Source organism: Phyllobates terribilis, unplaced genomic scaffold, assembly GCF_046119375.1.
Source record: "Phyllobates terribilis strain yellow unplaced genomic scaffold, ASM4611937v1 Scaffold_1__5_contigs__length_1240528914, whole genome shotgun sequence".
NCBI lineage: Eukaryota > Metazoa > Chordata > Amphibia > Anura > Dendrobatidae > Phyllobates > Phyllobates terribilis.
The window spans coordinates 978,575,829-978,592,901 of record NW_027362761.1 but is presented as its reverse complement, the minus strand read 5'-3'; the positions used below and the strand labels follow the sequence as shown (position 1 = coordinate 978,592,901).

The 17,073-nt window shown below is 40.6% G+C and overlaps 1 protein-coding gene across 5 annotated transcripts in view; it reads left to right on the top strand.

Moving 5' to 3' along the window:
- The window catches only part of LOC141156801 (cytochrome P450 3A29-like), a 93,329-nt gene extending 76,503 nt beyond the window's left edge, over positions 1-16,826 (top strand). For all 5 annotated transcript variants that reach the window (XM_073643232.1, XM_073643216.1, XM_073643199.1 and 2 more), the window contains 8 exons: positions 1,363-1,451; positions 1,934-2,082; positions 2,654-2,781; positions 6,712-6,793; positions 7,298-7,458; positions 9,004-9,230; positions 9,888-10,050; positions 12,599-16,826. In XM_073643232.1, the coding sequence (XP_073499333.1) occupies positions 1,363-1,451; positions 1,934-2,082; positions 2,654-2,781; positions 6,712-6,793; positions 7,298-7,458; positions 9,004-9,230; positions 9,888-10,050; positions 12,599-12,682 (1,083 nt within the window). In that variant the 3' untranslated portion in view covers positions 12,683-16,826. The remainder of the gene's footprint in view (positions 1-1,362; positions 1,452-1,933; positions 2,083-2,653; positions 2,782-6,711; positions 6,794-7,297; positions 7,459-9,003; positions 9,231-9,887; positions 10,051-12,598) is intronic.
- Positions 16,827-17,073: the final 247 nt, after the last annotated feature.

The window sequence follows — 17,073 nt, the reverse complement described above, 5'->3', positions numbered from 1 at the left end:
TTGCTCATCATTAGTAATCTCGTGTGATCTTTTTCAAGGACATTTGCTTAATAGAAACAGATTCCACTGTGTCATCACATCAGTTACGTTAAGCTTCTAATTGATTTCTTGCAATGAATTTTGAATACAGTAAAATCTTTTATTCATGTTAATGTCCAGCTGTTGGATTGTGGACTTAAATAGTTCAGAAATCTCTCAGATTGAGTTGACTCCTGGTTGCCAATCAAGAGAGCATGTGTTTCTTCAGAAATTTTGGAATCATATGTACTAGTAGGATGAAAAGCAGGAGGACTCATTGTGTCCAAAATTGGGCGCTGTTTGTATGGAGAGACATTTAGAGAGATATCCTCAGAGTCCTTCTCAGTCTCTGATGCTGAATTTCCATTAGATTTTTATTTTCTTTATTATTGCTAGCCGATTTTTTTCATTCCTGGAGAGGGATTCCTCTGAGGAAAATGACCTATTGTGATCAATGGCTTTAGTGGGATATTTAGAGCCTCTTTTAGTATTGTTCCTTTGCTCTGTGTTAGTGTCTCTGACAGTGGGGTCTTTCTGAGCCTAAGCTCAAGAATCACCTGGTTGAGCCGTAGTTTGAATTGTGAGCTCTTGCGACGCGCTGCTATTTTTCCCCTGAAGGGATTTCCCAGAGTGCAGGGACTTCAGCGAGCTTCTATAAGAGTCCTTTTTGATACTAACACCACAGTTACCTGCGCGGTTATTTGCGTGGCGCTCCGTGTCACTACTGCTGCTGGGAAGTGATGTGCTTCACTGCGGGAAAGAAGTTACACTCACCGCAGCAGTGTCTTCGGATCCTCCAGTCTGCGCAGTGACTTCTTTGGCAGGATGAGTAATTTTTCTTCTGACCACCATAGATAGTTCCATGGGGTTTTGAGGGGGAGTTTCCAGGGTCCCTTGATGGTCTGAGCAGTGTGATGAGGGAAGCACTGAAGCAGGAGGGGAAATTTAACTCACATACTCACTGGCTTTCAGCTGTGGATCCAGAAATTCCTCACAGAAATCTTCTTTCTTCGATATTTCAGCTATTATAAGGTCTACATAGTCCAGGGAGGTCTCCAAATGATCCAGGAATATGCAGGGAGGTTGTAGTTGAGTGTGCTAGGTTCCCTGTCTTCAATTTAGTTCTTAAATGTAAATTTCAGGACCTCAGGCTTCAGAGCCTCAGAAACATGCGACCATTCCTGTGCACCTTCAGGCCGCGTCAACCAATATTGATATATGAGCCATATTGTCTGCACCATCTCTACATTTATACTTTATTAAGCGCCTCAGTTGTAGACTACTGGAAATTTTTTCGGGAAAATGATACATCATGAAACAAACCATTTGTTGTCATCCTTACAGATGTTCCCGATAATAAAACAGTATGGAGACCTTTTAGTTAAGAATATTCAGAAGAAAGTTGATAACAAAGAATTTCTAGACATAAAGGAGTAAGTACACAGATTTATTACAGTTTCCATGCACTACCGCACAGTTGTTACCAGATTCCTATTGGATCATTCAGAGATCCTCACTGAACTTCTGGAGTGAGTTTGCTGCACTGAAAGTAAAGGGGTCGAATAATATTGCACGCCCCACTTTTCAGTTTTACATTTTTTTAAAAAAGTTTAAAATATCCAATACATTTCGTTCCACTTCACGATTGTGTCCCACTTGTTGTTGATTCTTCCCCAAAAAAATTAGAATTTTATATCTTTATGTTTGAAGCCAGAAATGTGGCAAAAGGTAGAAAAGTTGAAGGGGGCCAAATACTTGCACAGGACAAGCATTATCTTTTTAGCTAGTACATAGGAAGTGATTTGCAGTGTAAACTTTTGGATCCTTCTCTTGTAGATGGAGAGTATGAAGGTGATACATGAGGGTATTAGGTTTATTAAGTTCAGCCGGGTATTTCACCATTTTGTCTTTTCAGCATCTTTGGAAGCTACAGCATGGACATTATCCTGAGCACATCATTCAGTGTGAATGTGGATTCATTGAACAATCCCAATGATCCATTTGTGACCAATGGAAAAAAACTTTTCACCTTCTCCGTTTTCAACCCTCTGTTCTTAACAACACGTAAGTTAATGCACTATTCAATCACATCTATTAAAGATAGATAGGCAACTTTATACCTGGTGTAAATGTTGCTGATCTTCTAAAGTCTGGAATGGGTCATTATTTGCTTCAATGCCTATCTGCTCCTGAGATATGGCCCCCTCATCTTTCTACATAATGCTAGCCTCGAGGACCACACCCAGATGGCTAAAAAGAAGACTCCTGTAGAGATGAGTTGGGAACCATGCTCAATTTGCTAAAATGACTAGATTAATATATAGAGAAGACAAGGCCATATCTCAGGAATACAGGGGCACATGAACAAAAGAAAATCAATTCCAGATTCAGCAGAACAGCAGAATTTATACCGAAAAAAAATCACATATTTATAGCAAATGACAGGTTCTCTTTAAGATCTTATGTATGATTTGGTCATATGTTGTGCAAAAACTTTATGATGATGTCTTAATGTCATACTTTGAAATCAGATTTAGTTACATTTGGCATATGATATGCGCCACTTGATTGATTGATTTACACCTCACACCAAGTATAGCCATCACTTCTTCAGTCTCCATAATTTTTCTTACAGTTCTGTGTCCATTCCTGATTCCTCTTTTGGAAAAACTGAATTTCTGCTTCCTTCCAATGAGCGTCCTCAACTTTTTTCAAGATGCTATTAGAAGCATTAAGAAAAACAGACAGAAAGGAATTCATAAGGTAAGTGAATGTGTAATTCCCTTTTCTTTAAAGTTTCTTTTATTATTTTTTATTATAAAGAATGAACAAAGGAAATTACAGGTATATGATTCGGGTGTCACCTCATCAACATCAACATATAAACAATACGCATTAAAAAGGACACTCGTTCATATCCTTAAGAGTAATCAACAATAGTAAACAGGGTAAGTATAATCCTTATCATCCTAGAAGTCTAATTATTGCAAATATCAGGATAAGTAATTGAGTTACAAGGGGGGGGAGGAAACAGTGTAGGAAAAGGTTTGTGGGGGGGCGTGGTACATGTATTTTATGTCTAAAGCAATTGATAGTCAAGTGTGTGCCTTACTCAAGGGAGACCAGATATCCGTAAAGTAAGTATGTTTTTTCAAGTCCCAACTCGCAAGTTCTTCTAGTCTACAGTACAGACCTAAAGTTTGGACACACCTTCTCATTTAAAGATTTTTCTGTATTTTCATGACTATGAAAATTGTACTTTCACACTGAAGGCATCAAAACTATGAATTAACACATGTGGAATTATATACTTAACAAAAAAGTGTGAAACAACTGAAAATATGTCTTATATTCTAGGTTCTTCAAAGTAGCCACCTTTTGCTTTGATGACTGCTTTGCACACTCTTGGCATTCTCTTGATGAGCTTCAAGAGGTAGTCACTGGAAATGGTCTTCCAACAATCTTGAAGGAGTTCCCAGAGATGCTTAGCACTTGTTGGCCCTTTTGCCTTCACTCTGCGGTCCAGCTCACCCCAAACCATCTCGATTGGGTTCAGGTCTGGTGACTGTGGAGGCCAGGTCATCTGGTGTAGCACCCCATCACTCTCCTTCTTGGTCAAATAGCCCTTACACAGCCTGGAGGTGTGTCTGGGGTCATTGTCCTGTTGAAAAATAAATGATGGTCCAACTAAAAGCAAACCGGATGGAATAGCATGCCGCTGCAAGATGCTGTGGTAGCCATGTGGTTCAGTATGCCTTCAATTTTGAATTAATCCCCAACAGTGTCACTAGCAAAGTACCCCCACACCATCACATCTCCTCCTTCATGCTTCACGGTGGGAACCCGGCATGAAGAGTCCATCCGTTCACCTTTTCTACGTCGCACAAAGACACGGTGGTTGGAACCAAAGATCTCAAATTTGGACTCATCAGACCAAAGCACAGATTTCCACTGGTCTAATGTCCATTCCTTGTTTTCTTTAGCCGAAACAAGTCTCTTCTGCTTGTTGCCTGTCCTTAGCAGTGGTTTCCTAGCAGCTATTTTACCATGAAGGCCTGCTGCACAAAGTCTCCTCTTAACAGTTGTTGAAAAGATGTGTCTGCTGCTAGAACTCTTGTGTGGCATTGACCTGGTCTCTAATCTGAGCTGCTGTTAACCTGCGATTTCTGAGGCTGGTGACTCGGATAAACTTATCCTCATGAGCAGAGGTGACTCTTGGTCTTCCTTTCCTGGGGCTGTCCTCATGTGAGCCAGTTTCTTTGTAGCGCTTGATGATTTTTGCAACTGCACTTGGGGACACTTTCAAAGTTTTCCCAATTTTTCGCACTGACTGACCTTCATTTCTTAAAGTAATGATGGCCACTCGTTTTTCTTTACTTAGCTGCTTTTTTCTTGCCATAATACAAATTCTAACAGTCTATTCAGTGGGACTATCAGCTGTGTATCCAACTGACTTCTGCACAACACAACTGATGGTCCCAACCCCATTTATAAGGCAAGAGATCCCACTTATTAATCCTGACAGGGCACACCTGTGAAGTGAAAACCATTTCCGGTGACTACCTCTTGAAGCTCATCAAGAAAATGCCAAGAGTGTGCAAAGCAGTCATCAAAGCAAAAGGTGGCTACTTTGAAGAACCAAGAATATAAAACATATTTTCAGTTGTTTCACACTTTTTTGTTAAGTATATAATTCCACATGTGTTAATTCATAGTTTTGATGCCTTCAGTGTGAATGTACAATTTTCATAGTCATGAAAATACAGAAAAATCTTTAAATGAGAAGGTGTGTCCAAACTTTTGGTCTGTACTGTATATATTGCTGACATCTTTGAAGTCCTTCTGAGGCCGCCACTGAAAATTCTTGAGTTGCTTCTACTGATTCAACTCTTGTTCCCAGCTGTTTAATTTCCTGTCTAACATCTTTAATTTCTTTCATAAGAGGGTCTAATGCACTAGCAAGAGTTTCTTGAATGAAGGATTGGGAGATCGGCATTGAATCTAATGTACAATCATTGTCATTGTCATCTAGATCCTTTTTGGGGAGAGATGCATTTTTATTAGAAGATGCAGAAAAAGGAGTACTTGTTTTCTTGACGAATTTCCCCATCTCTCCCTTTGTGCTTTTTAAGTTTGTATTCATTTCTTTAGTTGGACCACCCCCAATTTTAACCATTTTGAAGGGATATTTGTTCGTTGTTGTATCACATTATATAGAGTTCCGTGTTACTGCCAGAAATGGTTACATGGCGATGTAGAATGTAATTATATTAGTTTGTAATGGAAAGGTAGCAGAGCCAAGAATGATGAAATTATAGCATGTGTTGTATCTTTTGGCCACACGGTGTCATCCGAGTACCATTTTCACAAAATGTACAGTTCCGATAAGAAGAGACTATGATCGCCCTAAGTACTGTTCTGATATATTATAAATAGAGATGCTTCAAATTTAATGTTTTGCAAGTGAAATATTGTTCTCTCTTTGTATAGACTAAAGAAAGTTCTTATGTTTTGCTCCAGGGCTAAAATATCAGGTTGGGGGGGAGTTTGATATAATCTACTCAAAAGATGCTTTGAAGTCTTATAAAGTTCTATAATGGTATTGAAGGCAGGCTGGCTCAATTTTGCAGGGGGGAGGCAAGAGGATGGGGGCTCTCAACTACTGCCGCACTGAGTGTTTAAGATGGAGAGGCTTGGGTACTGAGGCAGGGGCACCACCATTAGTGATGCAGATAACCCACAGAGGGCAAAGTCAGGAAGCCAGCAGGGGGATCACCTCCAAGCCAGCCGCAGCCGTCGGAGGAAACTCTGAGGGTGAGCAGCAGTTCTGGTGCAGTGAAGTGCTGCTGGAGAGAGAAGCTCTGCTGCAGCAACAAGCGCAGGCACCGCCTCACCTCTATGCCCCTTGCCGCAACTCTGTGCTCCGCCACCGGCAGGGTAAGCTGGTGTTGTCTGGAAAGTGGGCAGGCACCCTACCGTAGAGGCCGCAGCCACTTGCTGGCCAAGGCGCACATGCACCCGCTTCGATATCCGGGTCCTCGCGCAACGGGCATCAGGGAAATCTCAGGGGACCCCTCTTCACCTATGTGTCCCACGCCGAGTCCTTGGGTTCCACTGCCAACGGGACAAGCCGGCCCCAGCTGAGCGGTGGTCGGATGCCCACAGGAGAGGCCACAGCTGTGTGTTAGTAGCAGGCCGCAAGTCAATTCTTCCTCTTGATAAGGCTGATCCTGTCAAAAAAGGGTTCAAATGAAAGCTGGATGTTGGGGTGTAATCAGGTGGATATTTAATTTCCTGGATGTCTATTAAGACATGAGGATTGCTTGAGATAAAGTGTTTGGGGTTCAGAGCTCAGTCAAACATGTCTGACTTCCTTCCGGTCACGCCCCCTTGTGAATGTGTAATTCCAACTGGGAAATATATAGTGGTGGGATTCCCTCTTTGTCCTCTACCACCCATCTTGATTGTTATGGAAGGGATAAAATGTTGATATTTTATAATTCTGAGCCCAAGTTGATTTTAAAATATTGGAGAACTCCATTAATAAAAAGGCTGGGAATAATATATGATGCCACAATGTAAAAAGTAGTGAAGGTAGTCACTCAATTATCTGAGACATAGTACTAAAGTAGAATGCAAAGGAATAAGAATACTGCATCTTTGCTTGTTCTGATCTTTTCTTATGTCTTTCAGGATCGAGTAGATTTCCTGCAACTCATGGTAGATGCTCAGTCTAGAGGCAACAGTACAGGAGAGTCAGATCATGGCTATAAAGGTATGAAGGCTGACTTTCCGTATCTTTCTTAAATGGTGTTCCATGTGGCCTTCAGACGCTATTGGGCTTTTACACATTAGAATTTTGCTAGAACCTATTATAAAATAATTTCGTGATACAATGTACAGTATTATTATGTAACTTGGCGTAAAACATTAGTAGAAGAGAATTTACTGGACACTAATCTTCATTGCATCCGAAGCATACTGATGGCGGGTGGGTTCCTTCAAGAAGACCACTGCCTGTTTGTCTTTGGCACACCACTTAGGATTGTAGAAGAAGAAACCCAGCATTTTAAAATAATATAAGACCCCTTAAACAACAAAAATATGTTTTTGTCTTTTTATTGACCAGTGCGACTATAGCCTACTCTATTTTGCTTTGTGCTCTATCGACATATTTGTGATTTGATGCACAAGTTAGCCAATATAACTTTCAGGTTTTTGGTGCAGAAAGGTTTACGCCCACTCACTTGTAAGATAACCAACTCTATGTACTTCACAGAATTGACAGACACGGAAATTATGGCTCAGGGACTTATCTTCATTATGGCTGGTTATGACACCACCAGCACTACACTCATGTTTCTGGCTTACCATCTGGCAACTCATCCGGATGTCCAAACCAAACTTCAGGAGGACATTGACACCTTTCTTCCCAATAAGGTACACCGATATGGAATAATGGCACGAAATAGTGCTCGCTAATTGTATACTATATGTATCAATATGGTGTCTCATATTCAATACAATGTTTTGGGTGTCTAAGGTCCCAAAAATTTGAAATAGAAAAGCTTGGAAACTTGGGACATGTACAGAGCCAAAAATCGTAGATACAAACCAGGCCAAAAATATTTACCCAGAAAAATAATTACAACTACTTTAAATATATCCAACACAACTGGCACAAAGACATATTGATGGGTGAGCCTACAGGAAAACACCCATAGTAACATGGAACCAGTCACCATAATAAGACAGTGTATACAAAATGCCCAAAAGAGAATGATATATAGACTAAATTAAATTGAAGTGCCAAAAGAATGATTTCGTGAAAAGAGGGTTAGAAAAGGTACAAGCAATAGTAGCAGAAAAATAGCATTTCACAAATACTTTGTCAGGGGTCCTGTTGTGTTGGACATATTTATGCTTTTTAACTTATATTTAATTAAAGCCAATTTTTACCCTTTTACAACAACTTTGGTAGCTGCAGGTTTTTGGATCTTGTTTCATAGTCTTGGATTTGGACTCCCTACTTTGCATAGGGTTCCAATTTCTGTTTTCATTAAAATAACTAGTATAATGGTACAATATAGAGAAGTAATGAAGTAATTTACTTTATATAAATATATATTGATGATATTTGTAAACGATTTTCCAGCACATTCTCATCAATAGTGTGATGATTGAAAATTCCTATTTCATTCTAATAGTAGCCCTATTAATATATGCAGCAAATAGCATTTATCATTATGTCCAGCACTGTAGACACAGCATTTTTTTCAGTTAAAATCAAAAAAATTGTCTTCTTTTGTCAAAAATATTTTAGATTTGAGAGTCCTCAGTGGTTGATACCTTTTAATGGCTAACTGAAAAGATGGTAACAAATTGCAAGCTTTCGAGTATAACACAAAATCTGAAGAATCACATATTTATACCCAATAAGACACAGAAATAATGCAATAGATGAGACAAGTGACGTAAAGCAGAACTATCATTATGGGAGAGGGATAAATAGTTTGTGGCCGTAAATATTGGAATAGTTCATAGATAAGGAGTGTGAAAGTTTTATTGTTCTGTGATTGAAACATGCCAGTTTTGTGATGCCCCCACAGGTCTGAGGAGCACATTCCTTAGTTGATGAAGAATGACATAAATCCATGCTTTTCTGTCAAGAAGCTAAATATTCTTTCAGTTAAATATGACCTGCTCCTGTTTTCAGCTCTAAGGGCTTGTTCACATGTTGCGTTTCAACGTTGCAAGATTTTAAGCAAACTTCCACATTAAAGCCAGAATAGACATAATAATGGCCAAAATAGCAAAACACGCCTCTCACGGAAAATTAATTACTAATAGCATAATTTGTAACAACTTGCTATCATTTGGGAATGTGGTAGAAATTTCTGAATGTTTTGATTACATTAGAAGATGACCTTGAGTATACCAAAGGTGAAAAAGCAAAGTATTCAATGTATTCATCGTTGTCTTCAGGCTCCCCCGACATATGAAGCTCTGATGCAGATGGAGTACCTTGATATGGTGGTTCATGAAACCTTACGACTCTATCCCGTAGCTGGGAGAATTGAACGTGTTTGTAAGACCACAACTGAGATCAATGGAGTGACTATCCCAAAGGACATGGTGACTGTTATCCCAGTCTTTGTGCTGCACCGTGACCCTGAGTTCTGGCCTGATCCAGAGGAATTCCGACCTGAAAGGTATCATATATGTAAGGACATTTTCTTGAAAACTCAATGGGCCCTATTCATCATTTTGTGTTTTTTTAAGTCCCTTTCCTTTTTTGTCTTGTGGCATTAGTTGCCATTTTTGCGTCAAAATGACGCACACAATTCATGAATTTGGCACAACGTAAAAAATTGGCTTTTTTCCTGTCTTGAACTGTATTTGGGACTTTTGGTGCAAAAATTGTGCCAGATTGTGGGAATATATGAAAATACACCAGGGGCGCTAAAGTGAAGTTGCGCCAAATTTTGCAAATTTTTAAAATTCAGGAGAAAACATCTGGAATTGCTAAACTCTGCCCACAAAGCAGAAAAAACAGGCAACCACTTATAAAATATCGTTTAAAAAAGGCACAAATAGAATAAATAATTGAGTGCAAGAAAAAGGTGCAAATCACACAAAACTAGGCAAAAAATAGGCGCAAAGGCAATGATGAATTGGGGCCAATGAGTATACAGAGAAAAACTCAATCATATTGAATATTAAATAGCCGTCCAATTCTGCTGCAATCAATGGGTTCTGATAGCTTTACTCTAATGTGTTTGGGGTCTATACACTATGATTGAAATGCTAAGCTGGTCATGCATTATTAATTTTTTTTACGGTTTGTGTTATATCTTTTTCATGCACAGATTTAGTAAAGAGAACAGGGAGACACAAGACCCTTACACCTTTCTACCCTTTGGAGCTGGACCACGGAACTGCATAGGGATGAGATTTGCCATGATCAGTATGAAATCAGTCATCTCCCTGCTACTGCAGAACTTCTCTTTCCGAACGTGCAAAGACACTCCAGTAAGTATATACTGTACCCCTTCAGTGTGTGTGTATATGTATATATACTGAAGAGGCATGGTGTATATTTTTTATATACCAGGGGGCACAGGTATTCAGGGTGCACTGTGCATTATTTTTTTTATATATTCTTTAAGCACTATGTGTATTTTTATATACATGATACAGGAGGCACATAATATGTTTTATGATATTAAGGGTGCCAAGTGTATGTATTTTGGTCACTTGTACAAAAATTATTTATAGGGGTACTCTGGGGTAATTTTTTTTCATCGTGGTGCCCCAAAGTTGAAAAGTTTGGGAAATACTGGACTAGATAATCACTTGTGGGCCAAACATTCAGGATTCCAGAGAATTCCCAGCACTGTGTGGCATTTGTGTGCGAGAACTGTCTTCTACTGTCCAAATGGGACCTTGCGAAACTGACTGGAAGAGGGAGAGTTTCAGGAGGGACAAGTGTGGATGGAGTACCCGGTCAGATGACCTTGAGGATGTGGTTCCCTGGTATAAAAGGTCACAGAAAACCAAAACAGGAGTGGATTTGGCACCAAGAGAAGATACGGTTAGGACGTGTGTTGATGAAGACACTGAGGCCGGGGTATCAGGCCATGAAAAGAAGCGTGAACCAGTGGACTGTGGCGCACTTGTAAGCAGAACTCAGGTGGCGCCAGATAAGCTCTGGAACCCAGATGCCACCAATCAAGGCCAGAAGACCAGACCTGCGCCAAGCAAGCTCCGGAACCCATGCTACAACAGTCTAGACCCAGAGGCCAGACCTGCGCCTGTTGACATCTGGAGCCCAGACAACGGCAGTCAAGAGCCGAGGCCCAGCCCTCATCCCACATTGTACGGGAGACATCCACCGTTGGTCAAGCACCAAAGATCTGTGAGGAAACCCGTTTGGGGGTGGACGCCTGCGGTGGTGAATGGGAGATGCGAGTGAGTCTTTGTCATGAGGACTTGCGACCTAGTGGGAAGAACCGGAGACCTCTGGTTGGGGCCTGTGATAAGGAAAAGCAGTTCAGTGATTCTCATAGTACTGAGATCATTACCCATGTTGGAAAGTTATAAGAATATATAACAAGAGACTGTTGTAATAGTTAGCATGAACCTGAAGATTCATTGTATATCTATATTGTATATTTCACGCTGTAATTACTCTGCTTTGTATTATTCACCATTACTATAGTTCCCACAATTTCCCGCCACCCTAGAGAATTAAACGGTTTCAATGGTTACTTCCACCTTGTCCCTCACTGCGTATTGCATCCGGTCACCTGCTTACACATGCAAGTCAAAGAGTGCGTGGAAATCATAGGACTGCATTCAGATGACATCTGAGTGCAGTCCTATTTCTGTGCACCGACACAATGGAGAAAATGGTGAAATTTTTTTCTCGATCTTATCCTCAGTGTGCTCTGATTCTGTTATAAGAGATAATCAGATTACACTATGGTCAAAGTTTGATCAGTGTGTAATTTGCATAATCGACCCGATTCTCTCAGATGAGAGAATCTACGGCCATCCTCACCTGTTTTAGAGCTTTCAAGCGCTGCTCTAAAGCTGATCAGATTGCTGGATCTGATGTCCTTGCCTTACCACGATGCTATAGCAGTAATGCTGCCTCTGTTTGGAGAATAGGAGAGTGCACAGTTCTGGCCAGTGGCGCATTCATGCTGCCAGCCTGTACGGTTGATCTTCAGGAGCCCACCTCCCCCTATCAAGTGGGAGGCAAGGGAGCAGTGCCCTCCTGAGAATAATGGGAATATGTCAGTAAGATTTGCCCTAGGCAAGCATAGGTGCTGTAGGCTAGAGCTGTGATAAACTCTACAAAGAATGCATATAAACCTGGGGGCCAGTACCGGAGGGAGAAGCGAAGACGAGCCAGGGACTGCAACTGCACTTATATGCCCACCAATGCACTTGCAAAGCTAATTTGCATATGAATTTATATATGAATTCCACAGCAAAGGAGCATTAAATTCAGACAAAAATATACCTGGAAAGGTTTTACACATCCCAACCCTGCAGATTCTCAGATTCCCTTTAAAAAATTATTAACATTTATTACCATTATGCAGAAGCTGGTTTTACAAGTCTTAGGGCTCGTTCACATGACCATATTCTCAGTCTGAGTCCAGTCTGTGAAAAAACGGACAGAACTTGGACCAATGTTATTCAATGAGGCAGTGCAGATGGGTGATTTTTTCACTGCGTGTGAAACAAATAGCAGCATTCACTAGTTTCTTGCATAAATCCGATTACACTTGCCCATTCAAGTCTATGGGTGCGTAAAAATAAATCATATGCCAAATGGAGCCATAGTATGGCATCTGATGTTTACGGATACATTACTATTTTGTAACATAGGAAACTAAATGGTTTTGTGAATGATTAATAGCTGCTGCTATAAAAAAACGGATTGTATATGGACGGCACACGGATGACAAGTGAGAAATAAAACGTCCCACTTTTCTGGATGAAACTCTAAACGATTTTTATACTCTCATGTGAACCTACCCTTAACCTGATAAATCTAATTTTACAGATACCTCTGGAAATTGACACCCGAGGATTCCTGAAGACAACTAAACCTATTATACTCAACCTTGTGCCTAGAGAAGCCTCGTAGACTGAAAGTTAGATGCCGAAGACCGCTGTGGATGGGACACAGATATCTGTACTAAATGGAGAACGAATGAGTTGACTGGAATACACTATAATCAGAAAATGTGCAAAAAGGCGAGGAGCATGGCTGTAAATCTTGCAAATACAAAAGAAATTGATGAATAGATGCCTGTAACATTCTTTAACAAATCTTTCTCCTACAGCCTTGTCTTCTTCGTTGACACATATCAGACCCAGTCTGCAACGTCTGGGCTATGTATGTATGGTACTAAAGAGAATGTGTGTCATTACTGCTGTCCAGAAGATCATGTTTTCTAATTACAGCATGTATAGTTAGTAGCAGAACTTGTGTAAAGCTTCTTGCAGCCACTTACTGGTCAATATGAAATTGTAGAACTGCTTCTTACCTAACTACATATCACTAACTGGCTCTGATTCCTATAAGGGAAATAAATATTATTGATCTTTTGTAAAATTATTTAACCCCTTTAACTCTTCAACCCTGAGCCTGTTTTCACCTTCCTGATCAGGCCAAATTTTACAATTCTGACCAGTGTCACTTTATGTGGTAACAACTCTGGAACGCTTCAACTTATCCCAGTGATTCTGAGATTGTTTTCTCACGACATGTTACTACTTCATGTTAGTAGTAAATTTAGGCCGATATTTTTTCTGTTGATTTGTGAAAAAATTGGAAATTTGGCCACAATTTTGAAAATTTCGCAATTTTCAAACTTTTATGCCCTTAAACCAGAAATCATATTTGCCACATGTCTATTTTACATAAGAATTATTTGTGAAACATAATTTTTTTTTAGGAAGTTAGAAGGGTTAGAAGCAATTTCTCAATTTTCCAGCAAAATTTACAAAACCAATTTTTGTAGTGGCCTATATGACAGAAAATACCCAAAAGTGACCCCATTCTAAAAAAAACTGTACCCCTCAAAGTGCTCAAAACCACATTCAAGATGTTTATTAACCCTTCAGGTGCTTCACAGGAATTAAAGCAAAGTGGAAGGAAAAAATAAAAATTTTACTTTTTCCCGCAAAAATTTAGTCTTTTCCCCAAATTTATCATTTTCACAAGGGTAACAGGAGAAAAATGGTACAATTTGTTGTCGAATTTATCCTGGGTACACCGATACTCCATATGTGTTGGAAAACTACTGTTTGGGCGCACTTCAGGGCTCGGAAAGGAAGGAGAACTATTTGACTTTTGGAGCGCAAAATTGGCTGGAATACATAGAAGACGCCATGTCGCGTTTGCAGAGCCCTTGCTGTGCCTAAACAGTGGAAACCCCACAAAAGTGACCACATTATTGAAACTACACCCCTCAAGGAACTAATCTAGAGGTGTGGTGAGCACCTTGAACCCACAAGTGCCTCACAGAATTTTATAACATTGAGCTGTGAAAATGAAAAAAATACACTTTTCCTGCAAAAATTTTGATTTTGCCCAAAATTTTTCATTTTCACAAGGGTAACAGGAGAAAGTGAACTGTTCAATTTGTTGTACAATTTTTCCTGAGTACACCGATACCCCATAGGGGATAAAAAACTACTGTTTGGGCACTAGTCAAGGCTCACAAGGGAAGGAGAGCCAGTCTCTGACAGCGGCATTTAATGAGCGCTGGCAGGGGGTGCGTCATTCCATGTCACACGATCGCGGGGCACCAATAGGTTGCCATGACAGCTGGGGGTCTGCTGCAAAACCTCTGTGTTTGTCATGACGATTCTCATGTGAAAGCCAGCGTTTAGCTGGAGACCGTGATTTCACTATATATAGCAGTGCTGATGTATTGCTATGTATAGTACAAGCGATAAGAACTTCAAGTACCTTAAGGGGACTAACAAATACAGGAAAAAGTTAGAATTTTTTTTTAAAAAATATAAATGTTGAAATCACCCTTTTTTGCCCCATTAAAAATAAAACTAAAACTTAAAAAATAAACATATTTGGCATTGCTACGTTCATAAAAAACTGATCTATCAAAGTATAAAAGAAATTAATCCCATTGGTAAACGGTGTAACAAGAAAAGTAATCAAAACACAAGAAGTACGTTTTTTTGCCATTGCAACATTGATCTACTATTTTTACTATGTAATTGGATGTTACTGTCTGTCCATTGGTATACAGTACAGACCAAAAGTTTGGACACACCTTCTCATTTAAAGATTTTTCTGTATTTTCATGACTTTGAAAATTGTACTTTCACACTGAAGGCATCAAAACTATGAATTAACACATGTGGAATTATATACTTAACAAAAAAGTGTGAAACAACTGAAAATATGTCTTATATTCTAGGTTCTTCAAAGTAGCCACCTTTTGCTTTGATGACTGCTTTGCACGCTCTTGGCATTCTCTTGATGAGCTTCAAGAGGTAGTCACCAGAAATGGTCTTCCAACAATCTTGAAGGAGTTCCCAGAGATGCTTAGCCCTTGTTGGCCCTTTTGCCTTCACTCTGCGGTCCAGCTCACCCCAAACCATCTCGATTGGGTTCAGGTCTGGTGACGGTGGAGGCCAGGTCATCTGGCGTAGCACCCCATCACTCTCCTTCTTGGTAATTTTAGGCTTGGAAGGACCCAATAACCATTGACCTTCCCAGCCTGATAGCATCAGATTTAACAGAAAGCCTGCCAATAAAACATGTCTGACTGAATGTAATGCAGTGCTTGTTTGTGAAAAAATATACAGAGCGACAAAACACTAAACACCTTATGTAAACCTTGTGGGGGGAGACTGGTGCACAGAAACTGAGTCTGATAGGAGCAGACAGAGTTTCTCAGTAAGAGACATTAATCCCTTCATTGCCTTGGCAAGCTGTAAGAGGAGGAGCAACAGAAGAGGACAGGACTGACTGGCTGAGCAAGCTGGAGAAGAGGGGGGAGGAGACAATACTAGAGGACATGAGGGTTGTCAGTTATTACTGAGTAGAGACAGCAGTGAACCAGAAGGCGAGCACAGTGTACAGACTGATAGTTCTGCTGCTCCATGTGAGAGGACAGTGCGCTTTCGAGATGCACTGCAACCACAGACCAGCCAGGGTACCCGGGAATGCCCACTTCCTCCTGGCTTTCCATCAAGGAAAAGAACTCTGCCTTGCATCCTTAAAGGGAATCTGTCACCCCCCTGGGACCTATCAGACCTTTAATATGGGTGATAGAAATGTGAATCTATACTTACCTGTATGTCCCATATTAGAGGTTTACTTGCTTTGAAATTCCTTTATATTAAATTAGTTTTGACAAGCTTCCCGTCTGGGGGACGCGAAGAAATCCCCACCTGTTAACTTCATTTCCAAATTCTCCCCCTGCCCTGTGACGTCCAGTTCCCGGCCAGATCCCGCGCCTGCGCAATTTACCTTGTACGGAAGGGGCAGTAATCCCTGCCATCTGTGTAGCCTTGTGGAGCAGGAAACTTGGGCACAGGCGCCGGGAAGGCAGAGTGACTCACCGGCGCCTGCGCACAAGTTTCCCCCGGACGCGAAGCTTGTCAAAACGAATTTAATAAAAAGGTATTTCACAGCAAGCAAACCTCTAATATGGGACATACAGGTAAGTATAGATTCACATTTCTATCACCTGTATGCCCATATTAGAGGGATGATAGGTCCCAGGGGGGTGACAGATTCCCTTTAAGCAACTGAATCCTGAAGCCCAGTCTGGAAACCTGTGTGATTGCAGAAATGCTTCATCAAAGAGTAGCTTGCTGGGCTTGTGGTTCCAATGGGGAGAAGTATATAATAGTTACTTATAAGGGAGCATTGCTGGGACTTGTGGTTCAACGCACTAGGAGTTATAGTAGAACCAGCTGTGGAGGGGATCTTTTTTCCTATGGCATTACGTGCACCAACGGACTCTGAAAGTGTGCCATCACCCACGGCAACCAGGCCCCAACATTGAACTTTGTTGTTTCCATTGCTGCAGCCATTTATAGTTTAAGCAGCATTAGTTAGGAGTGTGCTTGTTGCGATTTAAAGGTCAAGTGTTATCCCTAACATTCAGGTTAACTGCAAATCCCTATATTGTATTTGTATTTTTAGATTGTGTAAAACTATTTGTTTTATTGTTACTTGCTATTCCCCTCACCCTATTTACCATTTATCCGCTTTATAAATAAACCTGTTAATTGTTCCAACTTAATCTCTTGTGTGTGCATGCATACGGAGTGTGGACAGGGGTTTCCCGAGTCGACCCCAAGCAGAAGAGGAAGACCCTCTTGCATCCCATTACAGCTCCCAGCAAGATTCGGGTGGAGGCACTGCGCCATATTGAAGTGAGAACTACCGGACACCCTGCCCACGGAGGCGGCTTAAAGGGATGTTACACCTAAATTAAACAGACACAGAAGAATAACAATAATAAAATGCCAGAACAAATACAAATACAG